At 43.3% G+C, this 18,678-nt stretch overlaps 1 protein-coding gene across 1 annotated transcript; it reads right to left on the bottom strand.

The window, feature by feature from the left end:
• Positions 1-542: 542 nt before the first annotated feature.
• CCN5 (cellular communication network factor 5) lies at positions 543-17,028 on the bottom strand. Its single transcript, XM_043986766.1, has 4 exons — positions 16,583-17,028; positions 8,200-8,416; positions 3,508-3,750; positions 543-1,511 (listed from the first exon to the last, which is right to left on the bottom strand). The coding sequence occupies exons 1-4, from the start codon at positions 16,640-16,642 to the stop codon at positions 1,324-1,326; spliced, it is 708 nt and encodes a 235-aa protein (XP_043842701.1). The 5' UTR covers positions 16,643-17,028; the 3' UTR covers positions 543-1,323.
• Between the last annotated feature and the right edge of the window lie 1,650 nt (positions 17,029-18,678).

Genomic DNA, 18,678 nt, shown 5'->3' with positions numbered 1-18,678 from the left:
CATAAGAAAAAGGGACTATCCCAAAGACATACAGAGCCAGGAACCCTGAGAGATGGATACCTGGTTCAATACCACACTGCTCTTGTCTTATTTAAAGGGCCAGCCTTCTCCAGAGAACCTTGAGATTCATCTCTATCCTCTATCGTCTTCTAGGGTATGCTCATTAGAGAATGTGTGAAGGCTTCTTCTAGCCTGGGGATGCTGTGATTTTTGTGCATGTGTTCAGTCTTGGACAAATAAGAAACTAGAGCTGTTTTTTTTAAAAGAACAGTCTGTTCAGTTCCAAAGGACTCATGACAAAAAATGCTATCCACATCCACAGAAAGAACTGATGGAGTCTGAATGCAAATGAAAGCATACTATTTTTCACTTTATTTTTTCTGGGTTTTTTTGTCTGTGTCTTCTTTTACAACATGACCAATATGGAAATATGTTTGGCATGATTGCACATGTCTAACCTATATCAGACTGATTACTATCTGAGGGAGGAGGGAGGGGAAAGTAGGAAGGAAAGAATTTGGAACTCAAAAATTTCTTTAAATGAATGTTAAAAATTTTCTTTATGTATAATTGGGGAAAATAAAATATTATTTAAAAAACAAAAAAGAAACACAAAAATAAAGTGATATGTAAGTATAAAAGAAAAGAGAACAGTCTGTTCAATTAAATAGCTCTTTGCTATAAGACTCAGTTTCCTCTCCTGTAAAATGAGAAAGTTGCACTACATTAGAAGTTTTTAACTTTTTTGTGTCATAGACCCCTCTGACAGTCTGAGGAAGCCTGTAAACCATTTCTCAGAATAATTTTTTTTTAATTTCTAATAGAGGGAAAGATTAGATTTTAGAGATTAGTGAAAGTAAATAATTTTCCCCATCCAAGTTCATAGACCCCTTGAAGTCTATCCCAGGGATCTAAGGTTAAGAACGCCTGAATTAGATTATCTCTAAGGTTCCTTGCCTAAATTCTATGATCCTAAGGTGACTTGTGTCTGCATATCTGCACTGAGTCTTGGCTGGTTGGAGTGTCCTAGAAAAGCTCAAAACCTATTCATGAGTTCTAGAGGCCAGAAGGTAGAGATGAGCCTTACTATTAGAACCTCCATTTGTGGGGATTAGCATCCTTCAAAGGAAAGCACTGGAGCAGTAGGTCAGAGCAGCTTGATGGAGGCCTCACTGGGAGATGAGATGGGAGACTCACTGGCAGTCAGTCTCCAAGCCTGGCAAGTTAGTTGGTGTCTCTTTTGCCCCAGAAGCTTCTACCCACAAGCATAGACAGGAACACCTCCCCTTAAGAGGCACCAGCAACAGTATAGTGGGGCCCTCATCAAAGTGGACAGGCCCTGAGTAGGCACAGTCGACGCTGGATCTCCAGTCGGCAGTGTGGATTCTGATTGGTCACCCGGGTGGCCACACCCAGTCCACAGGTGGCAGAACAGGGGCCCCACAAAGTGCTCCATTCCTGACAGGCAAATCGAGGGGACAATGGTACTGGAGGTCCCAGGAACCAGGGCACTGTACGGGAAGGAAACATGAGATGAAGCATCAGCAATTCCTTAGAGACTCAACATTAATTCCAGTCAGAGCCAGGACTAAGGGCAGGCAGCCAGCTAGGATGGACCATACATGTTGATGACTCTGCAACACCAGAAAAAATCTCTGTCTCCATGGGCTGTAGGGATTAATCTTGGAATAAGTCAAATTGCTTGCGTTGTATCATGTTATCTTGGAGGCTCAAAGCCTCCAGTGACCAGTAACACACATGGAGAAATTTTCACCCCTGTTCAAGCCTCACAAACGTTTAACTACCAGGCCCTTCCTGTCCCTCCATGTTCCAAGCAGGGATGTGGCAAGAATCTAGGAGAGTCTAAGATTTCGGGGAGTTATTGGACATAGAAAATTGCCCTAGTTCAGTTTCTGTCTTCTTGCCTCTTTTATCTCCTTTACTTCCACGGAACCACCCTTTGCTTAGACTGTTATAATGAACAAGACTCCTCATCTCCAGTCACTCCCCCTCCAATCTTTCTTCATATAATGCCAGATATCCTGTTTATGCATAGATCTTTTTTTCTATTACTCCTCTGCCCAGAAACTTTTACTGGTTCCCTACTACCCACAGTAAAATTCAAATAAAATTCAAAGTTAATCCAACATTCAAGGTCTTTCAAAATCAGCTTCCATGCTGCCTTTTCAACCTTATATTTTACTACTTTTATGTAGTAAAATATTTTTTTAATTTTTTAAAAAATATTTTTAAAATTCTATTTTACTATTTTTATGTATCTGTACTCCAGTCAGATTAGACTAACTGCTATCCCCTCCATATATGTCCCACTCTCGTCCAACTCTATGTATGTGGTATAGTGTTTAGACTTGTATTTTGGTCAACTTGAGTTCAAATCTCACCTCAGATACTTATTAGCTGTGTGAACCTCGGCAAAGTACATAACCTCTCTAGCTTCAATTTCCTCATCTGTAAAATGAGGGATTTGGACTTGATCTCAAAAGTCTCTTCCAGCTATAAATCTATGCTATCTTGTCCCTCTTTCCTCCTTGATTATTGTTTGTTTTTTGTTTTATTTTTACAGGGCAATGAGGGTTAAGTGACTTGCCCAGGATCACACAGCTGGTTAAGTGTCAAGTGTCTGAGGCTGGATTTGAACTCAGGTCCTCCTGAATCCAAGGCCAGTGCTTTATCCATTGTGCCATCTAGCTGCCCTCCTTGATTATTGAATTCCTCCTCATCATTGAAGGCCTAACCTAAATGCTGCTACCTCCTGGAAACTTTCTCTCATCTTCTTTTTTCCCTTTCCCCTACTCCCCTGCCCTATAGGTAACAGCTTTTTCCTTTCCCAACATCAAAAAGAACTTTGTTCTGTCCTTCCTCAAATTACTTTCTATTTAATTATCTGTATACACGTTTCATCCCTCAGGAGAATGGATGCACCCTGAAGGCAGAGACTGTTTAATTTTTGTCAGCACCTACCTAGCACAATGTTGAGGCAATGGAGAAATGTTTGGGGTTGGATTGAATGGAATAGAATTGAATGACTTCTAAGTCCCTTCCAACTCTACATGACACAAATCACTTAATAATTCTGGGTCTTAGTATCATCATTTGTAAACTGCGGGAAATCACATTTGTTTTCCCAACCTCACATCCCAGACTGTTGTGAGGGAAATAAATTGTAAACCCTAATGTGCTGAAAATTCTTACCATTGTTATTAGCATCACTACCCTCATCATCTATCTAAACCTTTTCTCTTTCCCAGAAGCTAGCAGCTAGGCTTTGTAAACTGCTGGTGCTTAATAAGACCACAACAAAGCAAAAGGAAAGGAGCATTGACATTACTGCTCCATGGCTCCCTGTATGAGCCAAGACATTGGGAGAATTGGGGGGAGGAGAGAGGGGAGGCTAAGGAATATGGCCCAGAGGCAGAATGTGGGATGCTGTCAGACTGGACTAATCCCATGGTTCTGGGCAGGGCTGGCCTGGATTTCATATGTTACCTGCTGCCGGGAGGTGTTGGACTCCCTGGTCACAGACCCATTCTTGACAGCACTTTCCAGGGACATCGACTCGTTTAGGGTTCGGACAGTCCCAGCTGGGCAGCCGCACATCCTCACTGCAAAGGGGAATGCAGGTGAATCCCCCATCTGAGCAGCGGCACTGGAACTTGCAACTTGGCTGAAAGGTCTCTCCATCTCGGTAGGTCCTCCCATTCACCTCACAGCTGCCATCATCTTCTGGGACTGTGAAGGGAAGAATCAAGATTCTAACACCCACCCAGGTGTAATATCAGTCACTGATATATATTTAAAGGAACAGTCCACCAAACCCATGCAGTATTACCAGGAGTTGTATCCCTACATAGCAATGGGCAGTCATACCTGTGGTGGTAGCCAATATTGGACCCTACCCATTTTGTTGTTGCTTAGTTGTTCAGTTGTGTCCAACTCTTCACGACCCCTTTTGGGGTTTTCTTGGCAAAGATACTGGAGTGGTTTGCCATTTCCTTCTCCAACCCATTTTACAGATGAGGAGCTAAGGCAAGCAGGGTTAAGTGACTTGCCCAGATTCACACAGCTAGTGTCTGAGGCAGATTTGAACTTAGAAAGATGAATCTTCCTGACTTCAGGTTTATCATTCATAGGGGTTTTTTTAATCACACAGAACACTCCTAATTAGTACTTTGCCTGACAGCTCATAGTCATAGACCAGACAATAAAACTTTATTTTACAATATAAAAACCATTCTTAGTTTACAGGTCATACAAAAACAGGTGGCAGGCTAGTTTTTGTCTGCCAACCCCTGGATTATATTAAGGGGTATTATTTGAGTAGTACTAAAAGACTTCCAATTGTCTAATGGTACTTTGAGTTTTCATTATTAGTATCTCTCTTTTGGGTTGACATTGTCTCCAGAAGGTTCTTATTAAAAGGTGGCTAGATTGCTTGGCAGGATAATGCATCATACTGAGAGATAAATTCAATAAATTCGATAAAACAAACAAACAAACAAATAAATTCAATAAAATGAGAGATAGATCTTAACTCTGAATGTAGCAGCAGCACAGCACAAGGAGGTTGAGTTGGGATGGTTTGAAAGGATCATGGGACACTGCTTAAGGAGGCCACCATAATAGGGGGCGGCCTCAGGAAAATGAAGGAGGGGCTGGAGAGGATGACAATCACTGTGCACTTCATGGTTTTGCCCAAGGCTGACTGACCCTCCAGGAAGGTTATTGGAAAAGCCCTTTCTAAGTCATAAAAAAAGTGAATTAGAATGTTCAGGTGTCTATGGTACTTTATGGTTTCCAAACTACTTTCTTCACAACCCTGTGAGATAGGTAATATGAACTTATTATTCTAATTTTATTTGGGAAAACAACCTCAGAGAAGGGAAATCACTAGCCCAAGATCAAACAGCTAGTAAGTGTCCAATTGTTGTGTTCAGTCACATCTGACTTTGTGATCCCATTTGGGGTTTTTGTGGCAGAGATACTGGAATTATTTGCTATCTCTTTCTCTAGCTCATTTCACAGATGAACAAACAGGCAAAAAGGGTTAAGTGACTTGCCCAGGGTCACACTGCTAATAAGTATCTTAGGTCAAATTTGAACTCAGATCTTGCTGACACAAGGCCTGGTACTCTATCCACTACGCCACATAGCTGCCCAGTAGTGTCAGATCCAGGATTCGAACCTATGTCCCCTGTCTAGAATGCAGTACACCACACCATCCTGCCTCTCATTATAATTTAAGACTTTGTGCTGGCTGTTTCTGGACTTGTTTCAGGTGCGAAGGATTTGTCTTCCCAACTATGGGAGTCTATGGCCTCTTTAAGGGAAAGGACTTGGGGTTTTTGTATCTTCAGATCATAGGAACCAGAGCTGAGAGAAACATTAGAGATCATAGTCCAAGCCCCTCATCTGACAGATGAATGAATTGAGGTCCAGAGACATTAGATGTATGTCAAAAGTCACACAAGTAGTAAGTGACAAATTCAGGATCTGTCTCCCCAGAAGTCGCTTAGAGCTGATGATGGTGAAAAGAGAATTCATTCCCCAGTGAAGGAAAAAACCAAGATAATCTGAGATCCAGCTCTCAGGGGATCTGCCATTAAAATGGGAAGAGTCAGAAAGTGAGAAGAGGAGAACCTGAGGTGGGGGGGACGGGAGTCTGAAATGACCAAATTCAGAATTTGACTTCCATTTCAGGGGGTGTCCCACTACTTTGTTTGTTTCCCTCCTGTTGTAGAGGATAGGTTGCAAGTGCTAAATAAAGACTTGTTAGAAAAGCAGGTTTGAGCAGATTTGAATGAGGGAGCCTGACTCCCAGTCTTTCCCTCAGAGAGCTGGGAAATAGGCAGGAGCATACACTTCTCCCCTACCACCATGCCCACATTCTGTCTTCCAAAGGTAGGAGGTCAGTTCAGGCTCCAAACCCTCTGCAGCTTTGGGCTAATGCCATGTGGACACCCGTTTCCTAGAAACCAAGGAGTAGCTGGCTGCCACCTTAATCTCCCGCTCCAGACAGGCTGGGCTATGAGTCTCTGGAGACCTCCTGTCTCCTTGTCAATAAGATTGTCTTGTAAACAGTGGCATCTGTTTAGGAAAATCAGTTGTGGAGGAAACAGTGGGGGTGGGGAGATCTTTCAACTTAGCTGCTTTTCCTGGTACCTTTCATGACAGCTGTTGGGTGCTCACTCCTCCCATGCCTAAGATGGGCAGGGACCAGACCTGAAGGTCCAAGAGCTTCCTGTCTTCCTGACACCCAATATACTCCCAGGAAGGCTAGAGAATGAATGTACAGGTGTTCATAAGTGTGGCATTGAGCACATTGACATGGTTCAAGAACACATCATAAAGGAGCCAAGAGATCAGAATACAATATTTCAGAAGGAAAAGGATATGGACTTACAGCCAACAATAATTTACCCACAAAGCTGAGTATAATCCTTTCGGGGGACAATAAATCTTTAATGAAATAGAGGACTTCCAAGAATTCCTGATGAAAAGACCAGGGTTGCATAGCATCTTAAAGTTCAAATACAGGAGTTAAGAGAAACAGAAAAAAGTAAACATGAATAAGTCATCAAAAGGCATTAAATAAGGAAAAATTGCTTATATTCAAATATGAGGAGATGATACATATATCCCCTCTGAACCCTATTATCATCTAGGTTTTAGAAGGCATCTAATTAGACAAAGCCTGAGAGTGATTCTCTTATGCTTTGATGATCTTAAGAGAAGACTAGAGGGGCAGCTAGGTGGCACAGTGGATAGAGCACCAACCCTGGAGTCAGGAGTACCTGAGTTCAAATCTGGCCTCAGACACTTAACACTTACTAGCTGTGTGAACCCTGGGCAAGTCACTTAACCCCAATTGCCTCACAAAAAAAAAAAAAAGAGAGAGAGAGATAGAAGACTAGAAAGGGGAGAAGAGGAATACACTAGGTTGGGGGGAAAGGAAAGAAAAGTTAGGGAAAATTAGCTGAAATAATCAAGAGAAGAGTGACTGACACTAAAACTCAACTCTCATTTTATGTGGTCAAAGAAGGGAAGAATATGGGATTTGGAGAGAAGGTAAGAGGGAGGGAGGGAGGGAGGGAGGGAGAGGGGGGAGAGGGGGGGTGGAGAAAGAAACATAGAGGGAAGTGGGGGAGGAAGAAAAGAGGAGAGAGGGAGAAGGAGAGAGGAGGGAGAGGGGGAGGGAGAGGAGAAGAGAGAGGGAGAGGGGAAGGGAGAGGGAGAGGGAGAGTTGAGTACAAAAACATTTTAAGGAAACTGGAGCTCAGAGAGGCTACATGATTTGTCTGTAAAATGAGATAATGGCTTCCAAGGTCCCTTCCAATTCTAAATTATGATGTTTTGATTCCCTTCCATCTCTAGAATTCTGTCATCTGACATTCTCTTTTGTCCCTAAAAATTATTTAAATTCTTCATTCAAGTTGCTCCAGAAGATCCTCGACAGACCTAGATCAGCTTTCAGGTGGGTAGGTGCTAGGGAAGTGGCTGGTTGTGGGGTCACATAACTATTTATTCTAAGCTGTTTCCTCATAACTGCATATGAGGATAATCCCCCAGTCCAGTCAGTATCCACCTAGTTTGATGACTTCTCTGTCCTGATTTCTCAGTCACTGCCCCAAATGCTCCCTCCCCATGCTTATAGCTCTCTCCTCTGGCTTCCTCAAGAAGTCCATTGGAAGCCTTGGTTTAGTGGGAAAATTACATGACTTGGAGTTGAAGGTGCCAGGTTTGAATCTCGGCTCTGAAACTTTTTGACTGTATGCCTACGACAAATCAGTTCACTTTCAGTTTCTTTCTCTATAAGATGATGGGGTTAAACCAGACGACCTCTAAGTTTTCATCTAGGTCTGGAATTCTATACGCTATGTTCTTAGGTTGCTTCTAACACCATGGGATTTTTGACCTTAGATCTCCCTCTGTCCCCTGTGATTTCAGTTAAGGCAACCCTATCCCAGACACTGTCCTACCGAGGAAATGACTCCAAAAGCCAAGACCAAGGCAACCTGTGCTTCATTACAGGGAGTCTGGACAACCTCCAAATATCCCTTGAGACTCTCCTCTCAGAGAAAGGAAGTTCATTCGTGGAGGACTGGCCCCAGGGGAACTCCAGTCCTTTATACATAGCCGGCCTCCCATGATCACCCCCTCTAGGCTCATAAACATGCTTACAATTGCAGGTGCCTCTCCAGTCCCCCAGGGCAGTACTGTAGTTGCATACCAGCCCCTGGCTCTGGTCACAGATGTTGACTTGGTCACAGGGCTCCCCCAGCCTCCGAGCACACACCCTGCAGCAGCCACAGCCATCCGGGACCAGGGGTGCCCCAGGAGGGCAGTGTGGGGGTAACCAGGGACAGGTGCATGGCATCCGGCAGAGCTGGGCACACACCTGTAAAGACAGAGACTTTGATCACCTGCTTCCAGAACTGGTTTCAGGACAGGAAGCACCAGGAAAACTGACCAATTGTGGTAAGTCCCATTTCTGCAGTCTCCAGAGGCAGCTTTATTACAAAATGCCCTAGATTAGAAATCAGGTGACCCAGATTTGGGTGCTGCTTTTGCCGCTGACTGTTTGTGAGACCCTGACGAAATCATGTCTCTCTCTTAGCCTCAGGTTCCTCATATATAAAATGGAGAGACTAATCTCTGTCCTACTTTCCCCCTCAATGTTGTAGGAACAAAATGAAATGGGTATTGTGAAAGTATTTGAGAAGCAGAGCAGCATAGGGGTAGTAATTAAGGGGACATGATTCCTGATTGGCGGAAAGAATGCTGAGCTAAAATGTTATCTGTGAAGTATGAGTGGAGAAGGTATTTCAAAAATACAGGTCTTAGAGAGAGGACAGCTAGGTGGTGCGGTGGATAAAGCACCGGCCCTGGATTCAGGAGTACCTAAGTTCAAATCTAACCTATGACACTTGACACTTCCTAGCTGTGTGACCCTGGGCAAGTCACTTAACCCCCATTGCCCCGCAAAAAAAAAAATACAGATCTTAGAAGTGATTGAGAAAGACAAATTCAGACTTTGGAGTGGCAGATAGAGACCTCCCTTGGAGAAGCAGACATGTGGGGAGCTCGCCCCCAACATGTCTTTTGACTTTCAGCGCTTACAACATTAGGGACTGTTAAGACCAGATTCTCCTTGGTGAGAATTTTCTTTCTCCTTGACAGCTAAGATTTCATCTCACTCCCAGCTGAAGAGCTCTTTTATTTTTGTGCATTCTTTGGTCTATTTTAATCTGAATCACTTCTCTAATTTCTCTTTACTGCTTACTTTTATAAAGAGGTATACTGGCTATTTATAATGATCTTTTGTGCAGCCAACATTTGGTGGAAGGGAGCTAAGCTGCTAAACTATATATTACTGTCCCCTCGAGAGCACTTGGGGAAAGTAGGATTCCTCCTGAACCCCATGAAATATCCTAACCCTAGACTGTCAGCATTTGAGGTGTGGTGGATACATTTCATTCTAGTCTAATACCCTTCTCAGAGATAGGGAAGGGAAGGAGCAAGAATCTAGCCACTGTTCTCCTCTCTCCCCACAAAGACAAAAGTTGAAGTCTCCTTTGGAGAAGGACAACCAGATCTCAGTTGAGATATCTATCCACGCCGTCTATATCTCTAGAAAACAGTCTACATCTATCTTCCAAAGATGTTGAATTGAATTTGGAGATGGGAAAGCACTTTAGAGCATGTAATCTCAAAGCTGGACTAGACCTTAAAGACCATGTAGTCCAACCCAGTAATTTTATCTATGAAGAAATTGAGGGGAAGTAACTTAGTCAAGGTCACAGAGCTATTTAGTGGTAGGACAAGGATTCAATTAAAGTCAATTTAACATATGACTTTCCAATAATAGTCCAACCCTTATGGATATGCCCAGCATGATCTGCTTGATGCAATCTCTCTATGACTGTTTTTGACCACTTACTGTATGCCAACGAGTAGTCTTTTAATTGGCAACTGAATCAGAACTGAGTGTGCAAACAAACATTAACTGGTCAAACTGACCTCTCTCTTTCCTAGCAGTGACCCAGGCAAAGATTGTGGTAAGCCTTCTGATGGGGTGCTAGCAGTGGCAGCTGTGGCCTCCTAATGATGGCTGCTTATCTCTCCACCTTGAAAAGCATATGGGTATGAGCATGATGCCTCTGTCTCGTGTTCTTTTCTACTCTTGAATAAGTGTTGGAGATGCAACAGACCAGGCAAAACTAGACCATCGGAGATCCAATCCAGGAACTGTAGGGCATACTGGAGCTTTCTGGCAGCCAGCTGAGCCTAGTAAACAGTGACCTGCAGGCACGGAGCCCAGTAATTACTTGGTCCTGGTGACAGAGACACCAGCTTCCATAAATAAAGGAGTATGTTACAAATTTTTGGAAAATCCTGCTAGCATCAGATGCCTCATCTTTATTTCCTCTGACCTCCCACCATGAGAGGCAAATTGGCCTTGTTCTATGCTTATTGGGCCACAGGATTCCAACACTTGGTTATCAGAGTGTCCAGATTTGTTGATCAATCCTGTTCAAAAGAGGAAAATTTTCAGTTTGCAGTAGATAAGGAAGAGGAGGCAAAAAAGGAGACAAGGGCTTTGCAAAACAAGATCAATAGAGTAATGAAGAAAGAGTGGTGAAAGATTAAATTTGTATATTAGATAAGTATATGCATACATGCATGTATAAATGTATATATATGCATTTGTGTGCATATGTATATATATATAAATATAGATATATATTTATCACCTCTGTTTTGGGCATATTAATTACAATGAAGAGTGTTAAGAAAAAAATTTTATTAAAAAGTGCTATCTTCTATTAGCTAGACTCTTCCACACTTCATTGTGTTATTATTGTCTAACCTATAGTCGTAGAATACTACAGTGTCCAAATACTGATCAGCATTCATATTCCAATGCATCTGATCATCTCAGTTTGGTATGGATGTGGGCACTCCCTCCAATGATAAAGATCACAAACAATCCATGCCTACCCTTGCTGAATGCCTCTTGTCCATATGCTCTCATAAATTCATCACAAGGGATCCAGTTGAAAAGACTTACACGAATTGATGCTGAGTGAAATGAGCAGAACCAAGAGAACATTGTACACAATATCAACAACATTGTGGGATGATCAACTGTGATAGATTTAACTCTTCTTGGCAATACAATGATCCGATACAATGTCAAAAGTCTTGTGGTGGAAAATGCTCTCTACATTCAGAAAAAGAACTATGGAGGCTGAATGCAGACTGAAGCATACTATTTTCACTCTTGTTGTTGCTTTTTTGTTATTGTTCTTGTTTATTCTTTCTTGTGTGTTTTTTTCCCTTTTGTTCTGATTAATGTGGAAATATGTTTAACATGATAGTGATGTATAACTTTTATCAAATTCTTTGCTGGCCTTGGGAGGGGGAGGCAAGCGAGAGTGGGAGAAAAATCTGGAACTAAAAAAAAAAATGTTTACATGTAATTGAGAAAAATGAAAAATTAAATTTAAAAATTTAATTAATTAAAAAAAACAAGGGGTTCATTGAAAATCTTAGACGGCATTCTCACATACTATTGTCATTATGTGAATGCCATAGTCTCTTGATGACATGAGTCTATCTTTTTGTATCCTTTAGATTGCTTTTGTCACGCAATTCCTCATCTGTAATATATCTTACTCTGTTTATTCCCCACACTGATATTTGGATAGCTTTCAACTTCAATTTTTCAGAGGTTGTAGTGTTCCATTACTATAAGCCGTGTAACAACAACAACAACAACAAAAAAAAAACTTAGCTATCTAATTACAAATAATTAAAGTATAGATAACAGACAATCTTCATCCATTGGTTTTTCCTGTGTGAGTAGTTAGATGGCTCATTTTTATGATTATAGATCAAATTAAGAAGACTCTGAAATATTTTAGGATTTGTTGAAATGTGTTATTCACAAACAAGAATATTGGGAATCCCTCTTCTATTTGTATTGTGTGCTATATCTTCTCTAAGACAATGGCCTCTCCTAGTTTTGTTTTTGCTTTTGCTTTAATTTGCCTTGTAAACAGGGGGTTCATAAATAAAGTAATCTGTTACATCAAAAAAAAAGTGAGGAAGGGCTGTGAAAGGTCACCAACCTCACTCTCTCTTCCAGAGCCATCTGGGTCCAGTGACAAGATATACATCAGGATGCCTGGAGATGACCTTGGATGTTTAAGGCAACTGGAGTTAAGTGACTTGCCCAGGATCACTCAGCTAGTAAGTGTCTGAGGTAAGATTTGAACTCAGGTCCTGCCAACTTCAGGGTCAGTGCTCTATCTACTGAACCTCTAGCTGCCCCAAATGGTTAACATAAAGAGTATCTAGACATAAGGACAAAAACACCAGTGGACCAATACCAAATTAGAGAACAGTCTGAGCCATACCTGGGACTTGAGTCAGGAAGACCTGGGTTTGAATGCTATCTAAGACACTTATGTTACTCTGGGCAACTCATTTAACATCTGTGCCTCAGTTTTCTTATCTACAAAGTAGGGATAAGGGTTCTTGTAAGGATCAAGTGAGATAAAATATGTACAGTGTTTTGTAAAACTTAAAACGCTATATAAATGTTAGCCTATATTGTTAGCCCATCTTCTTCATTTTACAGATGAGGCTCACAAGTGTTAAGAGACTTGCCCAAGATCATACAGCGAATAAGTAGCAGAGCTGGTAGTCAAGCCCAGGCTTTCTGACTCCAAATCGGGAACTGTTTCCTGATTTAATACGATGCTTCAGCATCATATAAACAGTAGAGCTTAGCACTTTGTTAGTAAGCATGACTGGCTAAAATCTATCAGATGCTGGACTCAGGTGATCACCTCCTCCACACCGACTTCCTCCTAGCAGCAGGTTGCTAATGAGGGTCCTAGGAGTCCTGTTTTCATTGCAAGGGGCAAAATCTCTCTCTTCCCCATACATACAAGCACACATTCATATATACATCCTCAACAGAAGGTTTATCTCCTGGTACTTGCCCTAGGTGGGAAAATGCTAAATCATTGTTCTGACAATAAGATACAATATTTATGCAGTTCAAAGAAACTCAGAGCCCTTGAGCTAAAAGGTATCTCAGAAGGCATCTGGTCCAACCTTTAACTAAGATGGAATCCTTCTAGAACTTCCCCCTAAAGTGGTCATCCAGCTTAGAACTGAACCCCTTCAGCAATGGCAAGTCAGTCACACATGCCTCTGCCACTGGTCAGTGGCTGTGCTGGGCAGCTACTGGCAGGCTAGATGGACAGGATGCTCAGACACTCAGGCTACAGCAGCTCACTCATTGAAGGGCAGCTACTGACTTGGCAAGGTGCTACTGCCTTTTCTTCAGCCGAAGGACTGCGGGGCTCCTTCTAGAGCAACGACCTCAGTAAGTCTCTTATTCTCAGAGTCTCAAATTCAACTCTGAGGCTTTGTCACCTCCAAACAGAAGATAAGTGAAGTCTGGCGATTTCTATCCTTTCTTTCCCCAAAGGCCTGAGGCAGTCATTGTATGTAGCATTTCAGGTGATGTATTCATTGTATCAGTTCCACCTCCCATACTCCTTTGAGAGTCCTATACATACACACACACATATATACACACATACACACACATACATACATACATACATATAGTTGCTTAGGGAGAAGCCAGTAAAATAATGAACTTGCCTATAGGTCTCAGACTACAATCATACTTTTGTTCTGAGCCTTATATATAAGCAACTAAGCTATTCAAGCCTCTGATTCTTTCTAAGGAATGCCTACTGTGTACGTGAAAATTTTACCCTTTATTTTTCAAAATCTCTTGTCTTTTCAACTCTCCCTGATATATCACCAGGCACCCCATTTTATACAAATGAAGTCCCAGAGACCTGCTCCACCCCAATCCTCATGCTGAGCTAGTTTCCTCACAAGACTAATGGGTGGAAATGGTTCCATTCCCTTCTGGAAGAATTCTGGCATAGTAGAAGACATGCTGAATTTGGAGACACTGGACGTGGGTCCAAATCCCTCCTAGTGTGATCCTGGTTAAGTCACATGTTCAGCTCTCCAAACATCAGTTTTCTTCTCTGTGAAGTGGACTAAATGATCTCTAATCTATGATCCTATGATCTTCCCTAAGGCAGCCTGGTGCTGTGGAAGGAGCATTGAATTTAGAGTCTGAAGACCTAGGTCTGAACCTCAGCTCTGTTACTTCATAAGGTGTAACCTTGAACAAGTTATTCCTCTCTGTGTAGTTCAATTTCCTTTAATGAGTTGGTTGGGCTAAATGATCTCAGAGGTCACTTGTATAAGTCCCTATGAGCCTATAAAGAAAGCGACTTGCCCAGGATCACACAGGTAGCTTAGTTGCAAAACTGGGACTCGAATTTAAGTCTCTTGACTTCTGGAATGGATAGAATTTTGAAAAGGAAAGGAAAGGAAAGGAAAGGAAAGGAAAGGAAAGGAAAGGAAAGGAAAGGAAAGGAAAGGAAAGGAAAGGAAAGGAAAGGAAAGGAAAGGAAAGGAAAGGAAAGGAAAGGAAAGGAAAGGAAAGGAAAGGAAAGGAAAGGAAAGGAAAGGAAAGGAAAGGAAAGGAAAGGAAAGGAAAGGAAAGGAAAGGAAAGGAAAGGAAAGGAAAGGAAAGGAAAGGAAAGGAAAGGAAAGGAAAGGAAAGGAAAGGAAAGGAACATGAGCTTAGGGGTAGTGTAACCTGTACATGCAGACCTCTATGTTAAAGCACTTAATAACTGTGTGACCTTGGCCAAGTTACTTCCCCTCTCTGGGCCTCACTTTACATATCTGTAGTATGAAAGAGCTAGAAAATCTATTTTTAAAAATTCCAACTGTGTCACTTAATCTCTCTGTGCCCAAGTTTCCTTACATGTAAAATAAAAGAGGTGGATTCAATGACCTCTTAGGTCCCTTCTAGCTCTAAATCATTGATCCTATGATAAAGGCTAACCAAGAGCTTGTGACCTTCTTCCTCCCCCTAGACACAGCCCTACTGAACCAGACCTCTTACTTCCCCACCCTTCCCTATAATCTTCTCCCCTGCCCCCCAATTTAGAAATCCATAACCTGTCTGAAAGAATCTAATTTTTCTCCCAGAAGACTGTTGTGGTTTTAAATGTTCATGATGACTAAATCCATTGCTCACAGCATGGGCTTCTAGCCAGATTCCTGAGAAAGGGAGAAGTGATGGGGGGGTGGGGAGAAGAGTGGATCTTAGAGGGGGTTTTTGGTTGGTTTTCATTTTCAATCTTCCTGAGTCCTCTTTTTTACCCCAGGAACCTTCTTCCCATAGTGGAGTTCAGTGCTTGCCCTCCCCCTCCCAAGCAGGCTTCCCTCAACATCAGCTCCTCTCCCTGCCTTCAATATGTTTAGGAGTGGTATGCCCCTTCCCCTATAGGATTCTTCAATTGCTTTTTTCTAGAAGCAAGTGACCAAGAAGCAACAAAATAAGGGGATGAATAGGGAAAAGAGGCTCTTAGCCCTCCTACTTCCATGGCCTTCCCTTGCATAGGATGGATAGATGAGATGAGATGAGATAAGGTGAGATGGGATGGGATGGGATAGAGTTGGATAGGATAGATTAATGGGTGGAGGGAGGGAGAGAGGAGAAAGAAAGAGGGTAGAGAAAGAATGGAGAGGAGAGAGGAGGAAAGAGAGAGACAAAGAAGAAAGAAAGAAAAGGGAAGGAGGAGGAAGGAAGGAAGGAAGGAAGGAAGGAAGGAAGGAAGGAAGGAAGGAAGGAAGGAAGGAAGGAAGGAAGGAAGGAAGGAAGGAAGGAAGGAAGGAAGGAAGGAAGGAAGGAAGGAGAAAAGAAAAGAGAAAGAAAGAAAGAGGAGAGGGGGAGAAAAGCTCAGTCGCTGGAGTCTGAAGCAACCCACCCGCCTCTGAAATGGGCCCTGGGCACCACTCAGAAGTACAGGGAGCTCAAGAGCGGTTTTTGCCCCAGATACCTACAGCCTGAAAAGTTAAGTGAGTGGGTCAGGTTTCCAATGAGCATGAAATTGCAGTGATATCATGGCTTGTAGTGTGTCCAACTTAGGAGATGCCAGGAAAGAGAACCCGAGGAATTCCAGAGGGAAAGACCGACGGCAGTTCTAAGGAACCCGCAGTCCGAAGTCAGCGCCCACGCAGTACCCCCCAGCCCAGCCTGGTCCAGCTCGGCTCCCTGCTGCCTTAACAAACGTGCCATGCTTTTCAGGGGCAGCGCTGAAATTGCTTGCCTGCCTCCTGCCGCCTCCCTCCCCAAGAAGGCAGCGGCCGGAGCCCGGAGCGCAGCCTCCACACTGATGTGCTAGCAAACCCAGCCACTCATTGGCTCTCTCGGAGATGTTGAGGAGGGAGGCGTCATTCCTGTTCCCCAGACCTCAGGGGGAGAGGGCTGACCCAGACTTCAGGGATGGGGATAGAACGGAGGGCATGCAGGGGGAGGCAGCTTTGTGGGGCTCGGGGTCACGGGGAGATGTGGAAGAAGCAGACGTGGTCAGTCATTGATCCCCCTTTTAACTCTCAAACGAGAGCACTTGTGAACAGCGAGGTGTAGCAATTCCCTTACCTCAAACAGGAGGCAGAGGAGAGAGAGCGCGAGAAGTGGCCTCTCCCGTGGACTTCTCATGCTGCTCCCGGCTCTCTGGCTTCACCATATCACTCCCCTCGCAGCTGGAAGGCAGCAGTGTGTGTGTGTGTGTGTGTGTGTGTGTGTGTGTGTGTGTGTGTGTGTGTGTGTGTGTGCAGCCGTCCGATGGCTCCACTCCAGTCCTGTGGGTCTTATACCCCAAGGGCTCTGATGTCACTCATAGAGAGAAACACAAACACGAGGAGGTTTGGAAGCTGCTCAGCATTCTTTCCTTCCCGCATTCCGCCTGACATTTTCATTCACCTCAAGGTGAGGCCCCATAACCCATTGAGAAGGCAGAAGGGAGTCTTGAGCTGGGATGGCTGGAGCCCGGAGAGGAAAAGCTGCCCAGCTAGCAGCTGTCTCCAGCTCCTCTCCACCCTTCAAGCCAGCAGCCCCTCCCTGGGGGAGTCTGCTTTTCCTATCTGGGCCTTTGAGAGCCTGCAGAATCACCCCCTCCCTAGGCTGTCAGAAACACCTACAGCAGGGACATCTCACTTTACTTCAGAGAGACACTGTATCTCAATATGCAAAAAATTATTTAAAAAAAAATCATTGTGGGACCATGGGAAAAGCCACTCACTACAACTTAGTTTCCCCATCTGTAAAATGTGGGGATTGGATTAGAAGATCTCCAAGATATCTTCTAGTTCTGCCATTCAATCCATTCATTCAACCAACATTTACTAGGGTTAGCAAAGGGAATGGCAAACCATTCCAGTATCTTTGCCAAGAAAACTCCAAATGGGGTCACAAAGAGTTGGACATGAATGAAAAATGACCTAACAAGAGAGCAACTGCCAAGCACTGTTTTAGGTGAACAGGTACACAGAAAAGCAAATAGAAAGTGTATATGGAATAAATACAATGTGATATGGTGAGGGGCTGGGGGAGGCAGGGCCAGGGGCATCAGGATAGATGAGCCTCCTGTAGGAGATGACACTTGAATTAAGCTTCGAAGGGAATTCAGATATTTCAAAAGGTAGGGATGAAGAGTGTGGGGGAAGGGTGTGAAGGAGAGCCTATGAAAAAGCACCAGATCCCTTCCCACCCTGGCACTATATCCTAAGGACCCTTCCATTTCTGGCATTCTGTGTCCAATATTCTAAGGTTCCTTGTAGCTCTAACATGTTCTGAGGTCCCTCCCAGCTATAACATTCCATCATCCTGTAAGTCTGCGATGAATTTTCTTTCTTCTAGCCTAGGTCAACACTCTCAACACCAGCCAGTGTTCCCTGATGGAGAGTTTTGAAGCAGCCCAGAGTCATGGGATCAGAGCAAAACATCCCCTGGATTTGGCTCATTGCCCTTAGCTACCCCAGCCAGAGTGCTGAAGTCTCTTTCTCTCTGGACAGGCTTCAAGAGGACTTTGTAAATACTACACATTCTCAGTTATCTAGATGCTGCTGGCTCAGGTGTGAGTGGTGAATGAACATTCCCCCCAAACCCCTCTCCAGGCATTGCTTCTCTTCTCTCCATTCTTGCTACTTTATAGCTTCTTAGCTTGGCTACCAGTGAAGGAGCAGGGCAAACTCCCATCAGTCTCTTGAGATTTCTATTGAGAAACTGTCCTGGAAGGCTTAGTGTTGGCCCAAACATGACTGGAATTCAGTTGTAAGCAATTTGAGACTATGGCCCAGGCTATTGCCTTCCTCTATTCATGCCTAACAGGCGACAAAGATTCTGTGAGGGTTGTTTATCAGGCTTATTACCTGTGTGACCTCCAGCAAGTCCCTTTCCTCTCTCTGGACCTCAGTTTCCTCATCTGTAAAGTGAAGGTATTGGACAGGATGATCTCTAAAGCCTTATCATTCTATGATCTAATCCAGGAGAAAAGCCTGAGTCTAGTGCTAGCAATTCATGATGTTTTATATGCCACTGGGGAAACTGAAACACAGAGATCAGAGGTTGTTAAAGCATTTAGGAAAAAAATAGAAAGTAGGAGTCCTGGATTTTTATAGCCCTATCACCCTCTCCCAATTACACACAACTATCCTTATATGAAAGAGAAATAATTTGTGAAGTATCAGGGGATA

The sequence above is a fragment of the Dromiciops gliroides genome, chromosome 2 (genome assembly GCF_019393635.1).
Source record: "Dromiciops gliroides isolate mDroGli1 chromosome 2, mDroGli1.pri, whole genome shotgun sequence".
Classification (NCBI taxonomy): domain Eukaryota; kingdom Metazoa; phylum Chordata; class Mammalia; order Microbiotheria; family Microbiotheriidae; genus Dromiciops; species Dromiciops gliroides.
Note: the sequence above shows the minus strand (reverse complement) of the source record. Positions and strands in the feature narration are given on the sequence as shown.

What these genes read in the sequence shown, in the direction of transcription:
- CCN5 (XM_043986766.1), bottom strand. Translation starts at nt 16,642, where the DNA reads ATGAGAAGTCCACGGGAGAGGCCACTTCTCGCGCTCTCTCTCCTCTGC. An exon ending in TCCTCTGCCTCCTGTTTGAG is followed by an intron (nt 8,417 to 16,582) that starts GTAAGGGAATTG and finishes CTGTCTTTACAG; the next exon opens with GTGTGTGCCCAGCTCTGCCG. An exon ending in CCAACACCTCCCGGCAGCAG is followed by an intron (nt 1,512 to 3,507) that starts GTAACATATGAA and finishes CTTCCCGTACAG; the next exon opens with TGCCCTGGTTCCTGGGACCT.